Raw genomic sequence first — 17,486 nt, forward strand, 5'->3', positions numbered from 1 at the left:
TGTTTGCTTTGTTTAAGATTTTATAGTGTTTAGGTATTTATCTTTTAACATTTTTTTAACTCAAAAACATGCCTGTGCGTTAGATGAATTAAAGCATCCAACCACTGGGGCTTGGCAAGTTTTCTGGGGGGAAACCTTGAACTTAAAATTTTGCACAATTTGTCTCATTACAGCCACAAATCTTACCTAATGTGATTTTATCAGACAAACCAATGAATAATAGGTAATTGGAAAGAAAGAGAACATAGTTTCTCTTTTTTTCCCTCAGATATTTGTTGGAAACATTTGATAACAACCACCATCAAACATCTCATCAATTCAGTTGTAAAATAAAATAAAAGAAATTTTAAAAAAACCTAAACATTTTAGACTTATCAAAGATTTTTGATTAAAAAAAAAAAAAGATTTAGTACTTGTTCAAATATGCAATTTAATCAGTGTTTTATAGCACTTTTAAACATAATAATTCCCATAATTTTGATCAGAAACAGCAGACATTTACTGACATGGGCATTTGCAAGTACTATATATCAAATATGAATATTTTTTGAATGCACATGCAGAGTACCTGGTCAACACTGTCTGCCAGCCGAGCAACTGGAGGATGTCTCTGCAGCTGTGAGTAGGAACATGTGGGAGAGCCAGTCTGCTAAACAACAAATAGAGGCTGAGCCTGGATAGGGCAGAGGCCACAGATTTGTGCCCTGCTGCAATCTCGATAGCCTGGATGCAGTCACGGAGCGCAGCTGGAGGGTGCGCTGCCCGGAGCAACAAGAGCTGCGACTTTGACAGCTTCAAATCAGGGTGAAATCTGTTGGAGTTAAGTTGGAGTTGTTAAAAAAAGTAAGTTGTGGCCAGATTGTATAGCTGTAATAACCCACAGGCAACAATAATTTGCAAACCAACAGAAGATAACACATTTCTTTTTTCCTAGTAAGTCATACTAGTTACAATCAAGTAGCACAAAGTCGGAGCAAGACATAATTAAACCATAATGCTATAGAGCAGCACATGCAAATATGAAGAGTAATGCATGTTAAGCATCTGCTCTTTACCCAGTCACAGCACCACACAGGATCTCAGATGGATTGATCCACCAATGGTGTGTTTCAAATGTCTTAATCAAGCTGGTTAAAACTGTAGAGACGTTCTCATTTGTTTGAATTAGGTCACATTAGGAGAAAATGAAGACGGATGAACACAATATGCCACAACTCTGGTTGCTAATACGTTGCTGAACTCCCCCGTGGAGACAGTGTTGTTCAAGAGTAATACGTGGAAGGATCTCTGTTTGCATGAAAATCCTGCTATAGATTTATTACTCTGATCCTTTGATCCAACATCTGCTTAGCATTCTTTTTACAAACTGGTGTTTTTGATATATCACTATATCAGTAAACATACTGCATATGACCGTATTACTATGCATTATCCACACAAATGCTTTTGGTATAAAGCGTACAAATGCTTTTTGGTGCTATTTCACCAAAATATAAAAAATCAATCTATCTATCTATCTATCTATCTATCTATCTATCTATCTATCTATCTATCTATCTATCTATCTATCTATCTATCTGTGAGAGAGAGAGAGAGAGAGAGAAAGAGAGAGAGAGAGAGAGAGAGAGAGAGAGAGAGATTGCTGCAGACATTAGTACACTGAAAATTATTTTAAAATATTCCACTGTATATAAAAAGTTAAAGGTAGAGCCTTACTCATCAGCATCACAGGCAGCACTGTTTGATTTTTCCAGGAGATTATCTATCCCAGAATGCCATGCAGCATTCCAGGCCACCTGCAAGGCTTGGCGGGCCAGACTCAGGGTCAAAAGGTCAGAGGAAGGAGCCAAGATGCAGCAGTACGGGCTGACCGCGTGATGAGTTGCTGTCTTAAAGGGAATGTTGTACCTTTAGGAAACAACAGTCAAATGTTAGAAATCTTTGGGTATTATTCTAGATGATATCATGAGCTAAAGCTCAGTAAAAGTGATTTATTTTTTCTATTTTGTTCCACGTCTCTTGACGAGGCCTACCTCCGTACTGCAGCTACTGGCAGAGAAAATGGTGAAAGAGTCGCATCTGATGTGGATTTATCTGACCTAATAAGAAAAATAATCATGGATGAAAAATATATTTTTTAAATTAACATCAAGAGGCATTTTGTTCACAAACGTTTGTAAAATTCAAATAAAACACATTCTGTTTACAAATGTTGATTAGCACATCAGAATTTCATAAAGTTTACAAAAGGCAAAGAAAAGGGTGCTCTGATTTGTATTTATAATTAAAGGAAAACTAACAATTGTTTTTAAGCTATTTAAAAAATATTTGTTTAAATAGCTTAAAAACTATTAAGCTAAGAAGAAACCAGGTTCTTCCACCTGGTTTTCTTCAGGTGGAAGAAAACCATAAAATATTCTTGTTGTAAAAAAAAAAGTTTATTTATTTATTCTAAACACTGAATATTTCATTGTTTGTTTTTGGCATTTTCTGTGATATCCAAATCTGAAGAGTTTTTATTAGACTTTGGAGATCCAGCTGTCATTTCAGGTTTTTACAAGTATGATGGGAGCTTGTTTGTGGAAGTGTTGCATTTTTCTTGAATAAATAATGATTAATAACAGTTGTAAAAAATAAATATAAAAAATTGCCCATTAAATGTTGTACTAGGGATGCCAAACTATATTTAAAATTTGTTTAACGTAATTCACAGAAAAACCCTGGTATGTAACTTTGATACAGGAAAATGTATTGTTCCAATGTATTGTGAGAAAAATATGAACCAACCATGTTTCAATGCAAGCGATCTCATCAAAAAGCAGCAAACACATGAGGACGGCCACCTCACTGTTATTGCTTTTCATCTCCTTCAAGATCAAGGAAGCTACAATGAAGAGAACATTCATTTAATAACAAAAGTTAATGAATGCATTTTTAAAAATATGAATCTAAAATCCAAATCACACCTTTAGACTTAAAACTGAAGTTTAAAAAACATAATATTTAGCATGTATAAAACCTTGTATGTATTTAGCTAAAATCTCTCTTTTCCAAATCAGACTTAAAACTCAAGTCAACAGTCCAAAGCTAGCACAAGTGAATTTTCATATTATAGAAAGAAAACAAAAACTGACCTACAAATTCTAAGATCAATTTTTTAGCTGCACTACTTTTCAGCAACTCTTGTTAAAAACCAAGCTGTTAGCACTGTTTGGGTGTAAAGCTGAGCAACACATCAACAAGTTGCATCATAGATATGTACTCCCACTTCATGTTATATGCCACTTACTGAAGCACAACAACATGTCTAAAACAAACACACAAGTGGACGACTTGGGGATTTTTGTTCATGAACCACTCAACACAGAGTGTGTAGCTGGTACTAAATGAGGTGTGTTGCTGTACGTACCCCTGAGCAGTGTGAGGAGCAGGCGGTTGTGTTGCGCCAGGCTGTGCCTCAGAGACGGATCAGCATACACCAGTTTTCTCAAGATGCATACACACGGCTCCAGAAGACAATCGAGGCTCTGGGGAGCAACATATTCATAAGTACAAGATTAATAACATATGAAGCTGCAGATATACTCTCAAATTTTTTTTTTAGCTAACCCACAATTTACTGACTGTGGCTTAGATTAAAAAACGCTAAGTTGTAAACAGCCTTTTTATGATAGCTAAGTTAAGTTCTTGTCATTATCCACCCTCCTACATGAATTTGTTGGACAATCACCCACGGCGCTTTCTGATTCCAGAACTGGAAATGATCAGCAGACTGAAGTAATTTTGGGCTGAGGGCAGAAATCACTGTTGAGCACGGCCTGTCTGACACTATTAGCATAGGCCATTTCATTCTCCAATCATCCATGCCTCAGTGGCTTTAGTCCACACAAGCACAAAAACATGTACACTGGTTTGTTTTATTTGACTTGACTAAAGGATTTATTCAACAATCATTTACTTTCTTGCCAAAGGTATATGTTTTTTGTTTTTTTTTTACCTTGTTGCCATTTACATTGTCTGTGATAAAAGAAATGACTCTCTCTGTGATGCCAAGATTCTTCAGTACAGGGTGCATTGATTTGTCTGTGAGACAGAAAGAGATCAAATTTCAGCAACAAACATTTGTTTATGTCTTCTGTTTGCCTAAACGTATTGCAGCGGTAAGGAAGAAATGCAGCAGAAGCATCTGCCAATTGCAGCTTCAACAAGAGGAATAGACACAGTCATCAAACTTTTAAACTTTGCTTCTCAATTTATAATGAGCACAACACTTTGGACTGAAATAAATAAATTTAAAAAAAAGCTTGAAACTACTTTCTGTCTGCATGGAAGAAAGAGACCATGTGGGTCAATCAAAAAGTATGCAAGGGTATAAATCATATAAACAATACTGTTCTTTAGTTGTTTTTTATCTAATCTAATAAGATTTTGTAGACTTGTCACCTTGTAGCACAACAGAAAGCTGCTCTGCTGCCGATCTTCTGAGAGAGATGTCTACAGTGTTAGAGTCCAAGATGCAAAACAGCTTCTCTACTGATTCCACCTAAGAAAAAAAAAACATAAACAAATACACAAAATAAGCTGTCTCGCCTCCTAAAAATGTATTTTTAGTCACTTTTTCTATATATACCTTTAGAATGGATTTATTGATGGTGTCCAGAGTGACGTCTACAGGGTTTTTGAGGCAGAAGAGGTTGGGAAGAGACGTGATCGCTGATTGATCTGCGAATACTCTGGTGGGGTTTGCATCAGCATGGCTGGTTAGCTGGGGCAGGATGTGTTGCACTGCAGCTATTCTGACACTGTTGAGAGCAAGTTTTAAGAAACCTTAACGAAGCCTTTGATGTAAATTACTTGAAATTAGTAATAAATGAAATTTTTGCAACGTCACACCTCTGTCCGTTAAAATTATACCAACATTGCAATCAATCCACATTAAAAATGTCTAGAGGTGGAAATAAAAACATGATCTAAAATGTATCTGATATTCACTGGTGTTAACTACAATCAATATACATACAGAAAAACAATCACACATATCTCATAGAGGATTTGGTGGATTTATTGACCTCACAATGAGATTTTATAATACTTTAAATATGTCAGTAAAACAATAATTGCATTCCAAACAGTTATTTGTGTTATGAATGTTTCACACATTCCTACTGCGATGAAGCAATGCATTGTGCAGGCTTAGCCAGTATGTGAAGTAACAGGGAATCATGGGGGGTCAGTTTCACTGAAAATCCCAATAAAATACACATAAGCTTGCTGTTTGCAACATGACAAATTGTAAAAAAGTTGAAGGAGTGTGAATATTTTGCAGAGTACTATATGTGAAGTTAAATACAACCTCTAAATGTGTCAAACAGCAAAATGGTCACCTTTTGCCATTAGTTTTTTCCTCAACCAAAACACTCAGATCAGAAAAAAAATGAAACTAACAGCCCTTCACAGAAAGATGCAGACGAATGATACCAGGCAAACATATGCATGCATGAAGGGAAAAAAACAAACAATAAAAAAATAAAAAAAACACCTACACATGTCTGAGCACTTAACAATCAAACAAGCTCAGACAATGGGAAGACCCAGAGCTCCGACTTACGTGGGCTGTTTAGAGAAGAGGAGTCGGAGCGCTGCTTTCAGCTTGCCTGTAGTGGGGAAAACATCGTCTCCTGTCACATCCGACATGTCACTTATCAGCAGGACACACTTTCCAAGTGACTCCTCTGTGCTGGCATAGCCCTGCCAATACAGCCACAAACACATACACTAGTAATTGTCAGGCTGGGTTGGAAGACAAAGTAGTCAACAGCAGGGAGTTCCTGCTAAGCATTGCAACAGTAAGTAAAATCTGCATCACTTTGATTAGGGGCAGTTTCATTTCATCTCTTGTTGACATAGAGGGCCCAACCTGCAATGGCCTGTTTGAATTAAATCACACTTGACAGCCTAGTCAAACTCTCATGTATATTCATGAGGAGGCTGCTTCTCGTTGCCTGAAACTGAGCAAGTAATAAAAGTTTGTTACTGCCACCCAAAAAAGGAAACAATATAGCATAAAGTATGTAAATGAGGGAATGACCATGTTTTTCCTTACAGGCGGCACAATAAGCATTTTTTTTATGCTCTGAGAATATTAACATTCCCCCTACAGATGATAGCTTCTTTGAACACGCACTGTCATATCCCTATGTAAATAGTGCAAAGAGTTCCAAACAGGAGGCTGGTTTAAGAGCCCAGCAGTGAAATTACTCTGTAATCTCCACAAAGTGAACAACACCTGTAATATGGGTATGACTGGGTAAAGTGCCTCATTGAATCTGTCCCAGGCTCGAGCCGTCATCATTAATCGTCCCTTGAGGAGGAATAGCAGGATATCCTTGGCAGCAACGTTCACCTATAGATCACAGGTAAAGAGCTGAGTTCACAAAACAAGCCCAAGTCAAACAGATGCGACCGAGTACTAAAGGTGATTAAATTATCTGGATAAACACTGTCTTGCCAAAGGATTTGTACCATCTTGAACATTTTCAGATTTTGTCATGTTACAACACCATTCATCTGAATTTTATGTTTTAGACCAACACAAAATAGCATGTAATTATGAAGAGGAAACTAAAGGATATGCGGGTTTCAAAAAGTATACATAACTTTCTTAAAATCTTGGTGTAGAACTTAAAATCCTGACATTTTTAATGGAAGAAGAAAGTCATTGTTGAAACAAAGTCATAAGAAGCAACAATTAAGGTAATTATACCTTAATTCCTTAGCCTACTGAATGAATGAATACCAGAAGACGGGAATGGAAGAATTAAAGTGTTAAAAATTAAGCCCCAACTAAAATTAAATCAACACAAACAGTGACTAAAACTTTTTCAGGACCAAAATTTAAAAAAAATAATAATATTTGATGGAATGACCATCAAATATTATTGATGGTCATCAATCATCAAAAACATATTTGTAGTATGTGGTGGCAACACGACAAAATGTGAAAGATCTTGATGGGTGTAAATTTTTGTGCAAGGCACTGAACACACAAAACTGAACAAAAAACACAAAAACCCTTCCTACATCTAAACATAAAACACAAACATAGATCCAAATACCGTTTGAGCAGAGTCCTGCAGTCCAAAAACACTCATTTCATACAGGACCCTGTGGTGGAGGAGGAAGTTAACGCCAGCGCATGCTGGTGCTTCCTGTCTCGACAGATTCTGGATGCCAAGGCAGTCCTGGGGGTATATGTAATCACATCATAAATTATCACTATCCTCTCACTTGTGCTCGCATTCATGAAATACAATTCCCTCTCAATTCTAGACTCTGATTGGCAAAATGAAAAGAGAGACTGATTCAAAATGTCAAGCAGGGTTTTTATAGCATGCTGTCAAAGAGCTGTACCTCATTTGTCTCCATTTTACTTATTTAGGTACCGGAGAGCGAGCAGGCAGCTCCCCTTTTCAAGCAACATAAGGCGGGTATGTTTCAGCCTTGACCCTTTATGCTCATTTAAACAACAACCATCTATAAAACATCGTGCTCTGACCTTGACCAGGTTTAAAGTACACTCATATGTTTCCGTTTTGACAGGCGGCGATGGATGGGACAGCAGCTTGAGGAAGAGTTTCTGGCTCTCAGTCTGGAGGAGAGGGCTGGGCTGATCAAACTTCCACCTCATCAAGGAAAGTCAAATTATTTCAAAGCATCTTATGAAAAATCAAAATGGACTAACATATCTATAGATTATTGCCTTACAAGTAAGAGCACATGTGAACACATTCCTTGACTATTGGTAGGTGCTGATGAAATGGAAGACCGTCTATTGCGTGGTCTGCAAGTTCCAGTAGGTCCAACCAGTTCTTTTCCCCCTTTAGAAAAAAAAATGTTATCGATTACAGTCTTAAGAGATGTTTGCATAATTGCAAGCTATATTTCTGTAAAACATGAATATTATCTTGGGCTTATGAGTGCTACAGCTCATACTTCAGCTTGTGCCTCCTTCACGAAGTTACAAGTTGATTCCATCCAAAACGCAGCTCTATTCATTCTCCTGTAGAGGCTGTGGCTGTCTGAATTCACTTGCTCCAAGTAGGCCACAGCTGTCTCTTGCATGCTGGGTAATAGACTTCCCAGCGATGAGTCCAAGCATACGTGGAAAATAGCTGTTGCTGCATTTTCAGGGAGGTTTTCACTGGCCTGTTCAGAGATCATGAAAAAAGTAACTTTTAGACAAACAGCAATGAACTGATGATTTGGTGGCACGAGCACAAAACTATTGATTCTGGTTTTTGTTATATTTTGTGGTGTTGCAACCTAAAGCTACCAATTATCTTCTTAGAATCATGTGTGTGACAGACCAACACAAAATAGTGCAGAGAAATTTATTGCTGAATGGATTTATGACTTTGACTGGGACAGTCTAACAGATGATATGCTTAGATCTGAACCACTCTGGTCCACCTCCAGCTGTATGTTTTGGGTTAGACGATCCTCGGCCACAGACTTAAATATTTGGTAGCATCTAAAGATCCAAGTATGTTTCCAACCAGGACTGCCCTGTATTTAGCTCTCCATATTTGATAAACTCAAGCATCTTCCCTGTCACTGTCTCATAGCGTGATGCTTCCACCACCATGTTTCACATGAAAAACTACTCACACATGTTTCACACACTTTGCATGTGTTTAAAAAAAAAGAAAAAAGGTTCTATTTTGGTCTCATCTGACCAGATAACTTTTTCCACATGTTTGCTGTGTCCTATATGTGGCAGTTATTATAGCCATTATCTCAAGTAGCTTTCTTGGTGCCACTCCATGAAGGTTTCATTAGTGGAGAGCTAATAGCAATAAATAGTCCTAAATTAAAACAGTCTAATTTAATTTAGAGTTACAGTGAGCCTCTTCTTTGCTCTTCTAATAAATGTTCTATTTTTCTGGCTTATGACTACAATAGGCAACTTTTGTAGGCAACTAGTTGTCCAGGATTTTATTTAGGGAATTTAGAATAAAGGGGGCTGAATAAAAAGGCATGCCAAACTATTAAGATTGCTTGTTGCGTAGCAATTTGTAAACCTTATATCATTTTCCTCCTACCTCCAAATTCAGTACCGTTCATGTTGGTCTATCACAAAAATCCCAACTAAAACTAATTAAAGAGTGTAGTTGTAACTTAAACATGAACATGAACAACTGGCAAGGCACTATACAAACCTTCTCTGGAGGGAGTATGGTCTGCAGGAGTCTAATGGTAAACATGGCAGTCCCTAAGTAGGCCATTCTGTGGGAGACCTGGGAACTGTGAGGTGCCTCTGCTGAATAGTTCTGGTGAAAGAAGAGTACATCCCCCAGTTGCTCCATGCAGGCTTGCAGCTTCTCCTTCTGAAACAAACAGAGAGAGAAATGTAAACCAAAGCATAAACTGACAGAAAAGTAGATAAAAGCCACACATGCAACAAACACGCACCAACACACCAGCGAGCGCATTTTCTCAGACTCAAACAGTGCTCCTGGCAAGGAGCCAGTAGAGAAAAAAAAAAAAAAAAATTTTCATTCCCGGGTTTGAGGAATTGCATGTAATCAGATTTCAGGGTTATTTTGGGACGAGATACAGATCCACCCTATCGCAGCTTGAATAAATTGGAACAATCTATTCTCAGTCACTTTGTTCTGGATGCAGACATAGAACAATAGAGTGGATACACCAGCAGGGGGCAGTGCATGTCCTGTGCATCGCTCGGTTGGGCTCGATCCCACAGGGAAACAGAGGGGTCTGGCAAACAAAAGCTGCTCCCCACATAAAGATAACAAAATAGTTCTTAGGTTGCATGACTCTGAGTATGTATTAAACAGCACAGGGCCGTGGGGGCCCCGGCTTGACAAGTGCGTAAATCCCACAGCAGAAAACATACTCTATAGGCTGCCAGCGAATATAATAAATAAGCCTGTGCGGTTAAAAGGCACAATCCTTTTTAACACGATATATTGTCTTGACTTAACATACATAATGAATGAAGACGTTTTCTAACCCAGCAGTTATGATGCTTGATTAACCCAGGTGCTGCAGACAATAAGTTTGCGTGTACAGCTCTTTGCAAGCGAGTATAATTCATTCAGCTCGCTCGCATGCCCACAGTTCTCCTTGACAGTTGAGCACCGTATGCTTGTGTGTCTGTGACAAACTGTCTGGTGGCCAAGCCAACTCCCCGTTTCAGTGAAGTGTATCCATTCATCTACATAAGAGGCTGTCATGAGTTGTGTTGACTTGCCAGCTCCATCCCCACCAGGCTGCGATCGTCCCAGACCAGCTCGCAAACGCTGTCCCCAAGCAGGAGGAGAGCATCACACAACAGCTCCAGAACACGGTGGAACGCATGCAAACCTTCTGAGAGGAAGAGAGGAGCAGAACAAAAGCAGAGGAAGGGGGTTCTTTTTTTTTTTTGACAAGATCAAATAACACCGGATAGAATCTAGTTGATGTAGGGAAGCAGGACTGGGGATATTTACAATATCTCAAGTTTATTCAAGCAGAGAAGAAAGCAAAAATAACAGACTCCCACCTGTCTTCAGCAGCGGTATGGCGTGCTGCATGGTGGCAACAGTAAACTGGGCCACGCTGAGCTGCTGCAACTGAAGCTCCAGAACGTCTTCCACGCTCAGGTCGGGAAGCTCCAGGTGAGCTGTGTCTGCAGGGGAACGGGGCGTCTGTTGCGGGGTGGGGGCCCTTGCCCCACCTCCTTGTGAGCTGCCACTGGATTAATCACACACATAATCTTTAATATCCCTTCGGATCAAACAAATTAAAGAATTACAGGCTGGATTGGACAACAGAATTTGCCATAAATGAAATGAAAATGAGCTCTGAGAGGGCTCCTGTTGCTGATAAAGATGGAAAAGCAGAAAAATATTCTTAGTCATACTTAACTATTTTACTTATGCATCAAAAAAAAAAAAAAAAAGCTGGAAAGAGAATCTTAGTTAGAGGCACACCTGTTAGAGATTGCGTCTCCGTCCTGACCATCTCCCCTGGCTCTCTGGCCTGTGCGACCCACCACAGAGGGCCGAGGAGAGCACTCAGCCACAGGAGAGGAGGCCTGTGAGCGCTGGTTCCCCCGAACCTCCTGGGTATAAGAGAAGGACGAGTTCTGCGACACCGGATCTAAACAGTCACAGAGAAATTCAACATTATTATTCCTGTCATCTGGGTTTTTTTCTATGTAAAAGCATACTTGGAAAAATTATAATAATATGGCAACATATCCGACAAAATTGTCTTTATACTTCTAGACAGGTTTGCATAAACCCTGGCCAATACTACCATTAATTTTGGGTTTCTATGGATGTACTGCAAATGTTTTTTATCTTAATTGATTATAAAAGATTAGTGTCTATAAAAGTAAGAATTATGCTTGGATTTTTATTAAAAACTTTTTTGTATACATTCAACTAAACAAGTGGTTTCTGACACTCAAGACAAAAGCTTCAAGTTGAAAGTGCTCACAGACCACAAAAACGTCACTTTCTTTTAGTTCAAATTTTTAAAAAAATACTTTAAGAACTTGTGATTTCTTTTTTATACCCGCTCAATGATAAAACTACAAAATACAATATCATCATCAATAAATCATTACAGATCCAAAACATGAAAGGATTTTTGAATGTTTGTCTTACTAAGAGAAAGGCCAACAATATCATAACTTTTTCTATTTTTCTATTTTTTTTATCTAGATTTTTTTTTTTGTCTATTCTCAGCAACAAGAATACAATATGTCGCTTTTGCTCTGTTTAGTTAAGTTTGATATTAATGGACTCCCAAGTCTGCTTTTGAGTTAAAGTGACTGCATATTTTGGTCCTTTTTACTATGAATCTATAAAATAAGCTAAAAGCATAATAAGTAAAATGACAAATATTGTGTTTTAATCTAACATTTTTCATTTCATTACAATTTAAAATTTTAAAGAATAAATAAATAAATAAGGTCACCTACATCAGACGACTACAAATTCTGGTCATTAGCAGAACAAGATCATTCCAAGGGTCTAGTATGGCCCGTAGACCACATTTTGGAAACCAAAAATCTAAACCTCTTAAAAGGTGATGCAAAGGGTTCCAGAGTAAATAACTCAAAGTCCCAAAATATTTTGATGAGTGAACATGTAATTTTCTTTATGCATTTTAGAATACAACAAAGGCAATACATAACAAAATCTTTCTTTAGAATGTCTTATTAAAACTAAGAACAACATGGCAAAGAGCACATAAACAGAAGGGTGTATACATAGAGTCGGTTAATAAGGTCCTTTACCATGTTTTGCTGAATAGAAGCCTGGATCTTGATGAAAGCGCAGCCTCTTCTTCAGGGCCACACAAAGCTGCCGCAGGCAGGACAGAGCAGATGAGTGGAGGTAGCTGACCTCACCTTTACCTGAACCCACCCTGAGCAGCAACAAAAGGTTCTGAAAAAAAAACAAGAAAAAAGAATAGATAAAAAGGGAGCATCAGTTGTCATACTTTATTGCTGGATAACTAATGAAAAAAAAATCTAATTTATTCATTTATAGATTTGTGTTAGTTTGTATAATCCATAAAGCAATAATATACATCTTTTAATACATAATCTTGACCCAGACAACGAGAGAGAAAATATAGGAGGAATCAATAAACAAAAAGGGCAACAGGAAATTGAATTACTAAAGCAGTAATTTGTTCACACTTCTAATTTCCTGTCGCCTGTTGCTAATGAAGACGTGTGTCTTAGTTTAAGTCGTTTTTTTGTTTGTTTTCTTTTCCCTTAACTGAAGTAAAACCTCAAAATGAGGGGAAAGCAACACAAAGAAAAGCATTTCCCAGATATGTTTTCCTCTAAACATAAGACTGCTGGGTGACAGTGTGTTAATGTTGCCCTGAGACCGATGTAATTTTAAGCCCCACTTTATTAACCAAACTACAACACTGATAGTTGCTCATTTGGGCAAAATTATATTCCCTCAAACACTCAGACAAAGTCCCAGTCAACAAAGTCACTCTGATGCTATCACGCTACAATCTATACCTGTCAACATGTCAAAAATAAACACACCTAATCTCAACAGATAAATGAAGAGGTATCTCTAAATGAGGAATGTCTGAACTTGTTACAGAATGAAGACTTAAGAATGTCGGCATCCGTTGTTGACACGTCTCCACAGTATTGAGTCCAAAAGGTCAGTGCCTATTCAAAGTGTGAACGACTATTTCTTGGTAGAAGTAAGGCAACAGAACGCCCGAGCAGCACTGACCTTCACACCTTCCATGATGTACATGGCAGCCAATATGTATCCTCACAGCAATCTTCTACCCACAAGAAAAAGAAACCTTGAGAGAACTGCAACCCCACAAGCTCCAACAGGATCGAGGACACAGTATCCAAAGCTGATGTTTTCCAAAAGAAAGCTGTTTTTTGGTTTGATTTATTTTATTCATTTTTTTTTACAGTGAAGCAACAATCACATAAATCTAACAGAAATTAGGTCATTCTAGCAACTGCAGAAAAAGAAGAAGTCTTGCATTTCTCCTCCAGTATGTCTAAATGTCGCTTTCGGTTTAAGTTAAGAATATTCTCAAAGCATTTAAAAGCGATGCAAATATCTAGATTAACAATATTAAATACATAAAGTCTATTTACATTTTTTACTGTACACCCAACTATTTTTTTATATACATGACCTTAATTTTATCTTCATCAACTGACTAGCTTTTCTGACCCTGCTCAAGAAAAGCATTTCCACTGCATGATGCCACCATCACCAAGCTTAGAAGAAATGGTGTGTACGCAGATGATTATTTAGACTCTTAATGTAGATTTTAAAAAGCTGTAAATATCAATATATTTCTTTTAAACACCATACATATTTCTTAATACATTTTGTATGAACTTTATTCAGTTTTACATTGATTTTAATTAATTTTTTTTGTTATTATTTTGTTTTGCAATTGTTCATGTTTTAATTGGAATACTGAATGCAGACATTTCATTTTTAGATGATGACCTTCTTTACTCTTGATTTGTAAAGTTAGTTTCCAGGTGTATCAATACATACGATGCAGCAACACTGTGTTTATGTTGAGATTTAATTAAATACAACAAAGCATTTGATGGCACTAGGTTTTATTAAAGGCATTGCAGCAAAAGGGGTTGAGATCTGTTAGACAATTAGTAAAAAAAATTTTGGAAACCCCAATTCGGTCTCTGTCCAATTTACACTTAAGCCATGACTTTAAATTTGTGTTGTTCAATCACATAAAATCCCCCATATACATTAATGTTTTGGTTGCAATCTGACAAAAATGTTAAAAAGCTTAAGATGTATAAATACTTTTGCAAAGCATTGTGTGTTCAACTAACAATTGTTTAGTTATGATAATTCAAACTACCTTAACGATTCCAGGCCTTTGCAGGAAGATTTCTGCTGGAAAGTCCTGCAGAATGACGTCACACAGAAGTTCACAGGTTGTCCTCACCATGTTAGGATTGCTGCTCCCCAGAGAGCTGCATCAAGTTAATGAGTGTGGATATATTTAATATACGCAAAAAAAACTTTGAATATGAACATTATATAAGCAAGTAATTGAAATAAAAAAAGAACAGCAGAAAATAAATGTGATCCTGTTAGCAGAGCTGGGCATAAATTCAAAAGTTTCTGGAACTTAAAAACTGAAGCGTGCCAGGAGCTGAATAAATAACAAGAAAAATAAAAGCTGTGTTATGTCTTACCTCTCATTGGAAGAAAGTATGTGTCGGTCCGTGTTTGTTAAAGTCAGCCATGGAAATACAGAAAATTTCAGACATCTCACAGATTCACGCACTGCATGCATAAAAGGAGGGAAAAAAATAAAAATACAAATCAATCTTTATATTAAGAATAGGATACGCCTTTAGAAAAAACAAAGCTGCGAGGGTAAAGATTACCTGCCATCTTCTGAGATGGGACATTTGTATTGTAGTGCATACTCTTGTGGAAATAACCCATTTTAGGCACATTATCGTCAACTGGAACAAGTGTTGGGGCTGCAGAACAGACAGGACATTTGTTACTGCACATCTTAGATACAGAACATCTATTTTCTGCTAAACAGAGAAGGTAAAAAGACAACTTGCCAGCTGTAATTTAGCACAGTGAAATAAAAATCATTCGCAGGTAAAAGAAATGTTTGGTTCAGCTTGTGACACCTGTTGTAGTTGCGCTGCATGGTCCATGAGAGTAGACAGCTGAATGACTGGGGACTAGCTCAGGAAGCTGGAACAGCTGGTCCAGGGTTCCATCGATGACAGCTCGCAGTCTGGGCTCGATTGTAGGAGAAAGCTGAGAGAGAAAGTCCACCGCCCCGACATCCCTCAGCATCTGCGCTGAACTAGGATGCTTTGAACATAAAAAACAAACAAAATAAACACTCACAAAATGAAAAAAAAAAATTTAACTAGTCTGATGCTCTAAAGTTTTTGATTCGTTTGTATTCAAGGCAATCACTGGAAAACTCAGAAGACAGATATTTGTTTATTTTGAATTTTATGAACAGACCTGAATTAAACACAAGAAATACAATTCATCTTTAATCTTCCAATACTTGAAGTTTTTTTTATAAATTTAACTCAAATTTATAAATGATGTAATCTTGTGGTTTTAAAACTGAAGAACACAAGGCTGCGTTGATGGTGGACTATGTACACTGAATGTGTACAAATGCATTTTGCAGCATTTGTAATATGGCCTTTTAGGTCAAAAAATGTTTGTTTAATAAACCGATTCACATTTACAATTAAAATCTAGGTATTTTTTGTTTGTTTTTGTCAGATAGGATATGCATGTGCTATGTGTAAAGTTTGTTTAATGAAATTACATTCATAAACAAAACCACTCTTCCAAATAATTACTCTATCATTACAAATATATGTCAAGTGTGGGCATCCAGGGCAATGAAAGTCTATTCAAGAGACTAAATATATTAGTGGAATGCAAAATATGCATGCCATTTGATACAGCTCAACATCAAAATATGCATCAATTATGTATGTCAGATTTTTTCTTTCTTCTGTAAGTAAAACAACAAATGTATGTTTTCTGTTGTTGCTGTTGACTGGCTGAAAATGATAGAATATTTTTTTTGTTTTGTTTTTATGCACTTGAATGTTAGGATATAAAATGTTTATGCTTCAGTGTTTGACCTGTAAATCACTAATCAGTCAAACTAGGTGAAAATGATCAATTATAGTGTCTGGCTGAATAACTGAGGAATTTTGTTGTTAACTAATGTGGTTCAGTGAGAAGAAATTGACAATAAAATATAATATAGTGACTGTACAGCTTTAGTCAGTAGCTTTTATTTTAGATAAATTCTACTTATGTTCTGAGTATGCTTATGAAGCATTTCCAACTGGATATTGGAACACAGGAAAAAAGAATAGGCTTGATAATCAAAGATATTCCTATTACAAATGTGTAATAGAAATAGAGTGCACTAAAGACTTGCAGGAAACTGTTAACAATTGAATACTATTCAGTCCAGCTGACATATTTAGTTTAACAATAACAAACTAGTCATCTTTAAAATATAGCGATGTTTTATAAAACATGGCGTTTTCTAAATTGGAAACATACTGCATTATGTACCTTTGCTAATGTTAAAAGCAATCCAAGGACTTCCTCCTTCATTGGAACCTCCGGGAAATTGAACCACTCAAGCAGATACACAAACAGCATCTTTTCTTGAACAATGTCAGTCACAGTGATGAGGGAATGGTCCAGCTTACTTAAGATGCTCTTCAGCGCTCGAACTCTAATTTCCACTAAAGAGTGACCTGAAATTTAAGGAAAGCAATCATGTGAGTTGAAAATAGACAGTTGGAAAGGAGTTTAAGCAAAGTTATGAACGTGAAGTTGCGGGAAATTAGCTGAAATGCTAACGGCTTCATCGCTAGGGTTGTGTTAGCGATAAGTTGAGCAAAACTCAGCTAGCGGTTCGGCTTACCTATTTTCTTTATAAGCGGAGATAACTCCATGTTTAGCTTTATGATGTCTCACGGCTTTCCGTTCAAAACCCGTGTGTTAGAAGCTCTGCAGCGGTTTGCGTGTCTAAACTCTGACTATCTTCAAGCGACATGTCAACAACTTCCCCGGGTTTGTTTTCAACAACCGCGCCAGCGTCACCGCGCTTCCTGTACAAGTCAGAACCAAGGCGCATTCAGGTACACCAACTGTGTAGGAAATGTATTCTTCTCAGAATTTCAGAAGGAAAATTTAACCTACCGCCAAGAGATATATTAAAATTTTTAGTAGCCAGGACAATTTTTTTTTAAAGTGAATACATAAAATAGCACATTGACAAAAATGTAGAAATTATGCATGGGTAAACATTCTTACATAGGTAGCAGACTGTTACTTTCTAGTAATGTTCACGTCTATCTTTGTTATGCAGAAGGCTTCACGTCTCTAAGTTAAATAGAT

General features: G+C 37.2%; 1 protein-coding gene across 3 annotated transcripts in view; it reads right to left on the bottom strand.

Annotated features, from left to right (window-relative positions):
• Positions 1-17,171, bottom strand: part of rttn (rotatin) — a 37,498-nt gene extending 20,327 nt beyond the window's left edge. For 2 of the 3 annotated variants that reach the window (XM_023326355.1, XM_023326353.1), the window contains exons 1-25: positions 17,011-17,171; positions 16,653-16,840; positions 15,215-15,404; positions 14,954-15,052; positions 14,759-14,849; positions 14,419-14,533; positions 12,311-12,461; positions 10,995-11,163; positions 10,565-10,755; positions 10,274-10,389; positions 9,219-9,386; positions 7,993-8,205; positions 7,765-7,877; positions 7,556-7,682; positions 7,116-7,241; positions 6,287-6,403; positions 5,609-5,748; positions 4,631-4,802; positions 4,444-4,543; positions 3,998-4,083; positions 3,410-3,527; positions 2,788-2,884; positions 2,034-2,099; positions 1,717-1,908; positions 569-811 (exon numbers count right to left, since the gene is read on the bottom strand). In XM_023326355.1, the coding sequence (XP_023182123.1) occupies positions 569-811; positions 1,717-1,908; positions 2,034-2,099; positions 2,788-2,884; positions 3,410-3,527; positions 3,998-4,083; positions 4,444-4,543; positions 4,631-4,802; positions 5,609-5,748; positions 6,287-6,403; positions 7,116-7,241; positions 7,556-7,682; positions 7,765-7,877; positions 7,993-8,205; positions 9,219-9,386; positions 10,274-10,389; positions 10,565-10,755; positions 10,995-11,163; positions 12,311-12,461; positions 14,419-14,533; positions 14,759-14,849; positions 14,954-15,052; positions 15,215-15,404; positions 16,653-16,840; positions 17,011-17,041 (3,419 nt within the window). In that variant the 5' untranslated portion in view covers positions 17,042-17,171. The remainder of the gene's footprint in view (positions 1-568; positions 812-1,716; positions 1,909-2,033; positions 2,100-2,787; positions 2,885-3,409; positions 3,528-3,997; positions 4,084-4,443; positions 4,544-4,630; positions 4,803-5,608; positions 5,749-6,286; positions 6,404-7,115; positions 7,242-7,555; positions 7,683-7,764; positions 7,878-7,992; positions 8,206-9,218; positions 9,387-10,273; positions 10,390-10,564; positions 10,756-10,994; positions 11,164-12,310; positions 12,462-14,418; positions 14,534-14,758; positions 14,850-14,953; positions 15,053-15,214; positions 15,405-16,652; positions 16,841-17,010) is intronic. The other variant, XM_023326354.1, reaches the window with a different exon arrangement.
• Between the last annotated feature and the right edge of the window lie 315 nt (positions 17,172-17,486).

This window comes from Xiphophorus maculatus, chromosome 21 (genome assembly GCF_002775205.1).
Source record: "Xiphophorus maculatus strain JP 163 A chromosome 21, X_maculatus-5.0-male, whole genome shotgun sequence".
Taxonomy (NCBI): domain Eukaryota; kingdom Metazoa; phylum Chordata; class Actinopteri; order Cyprinodontiformes; family Poeciliidae; genus Xiphophorus; species Xiphophorus maculatus.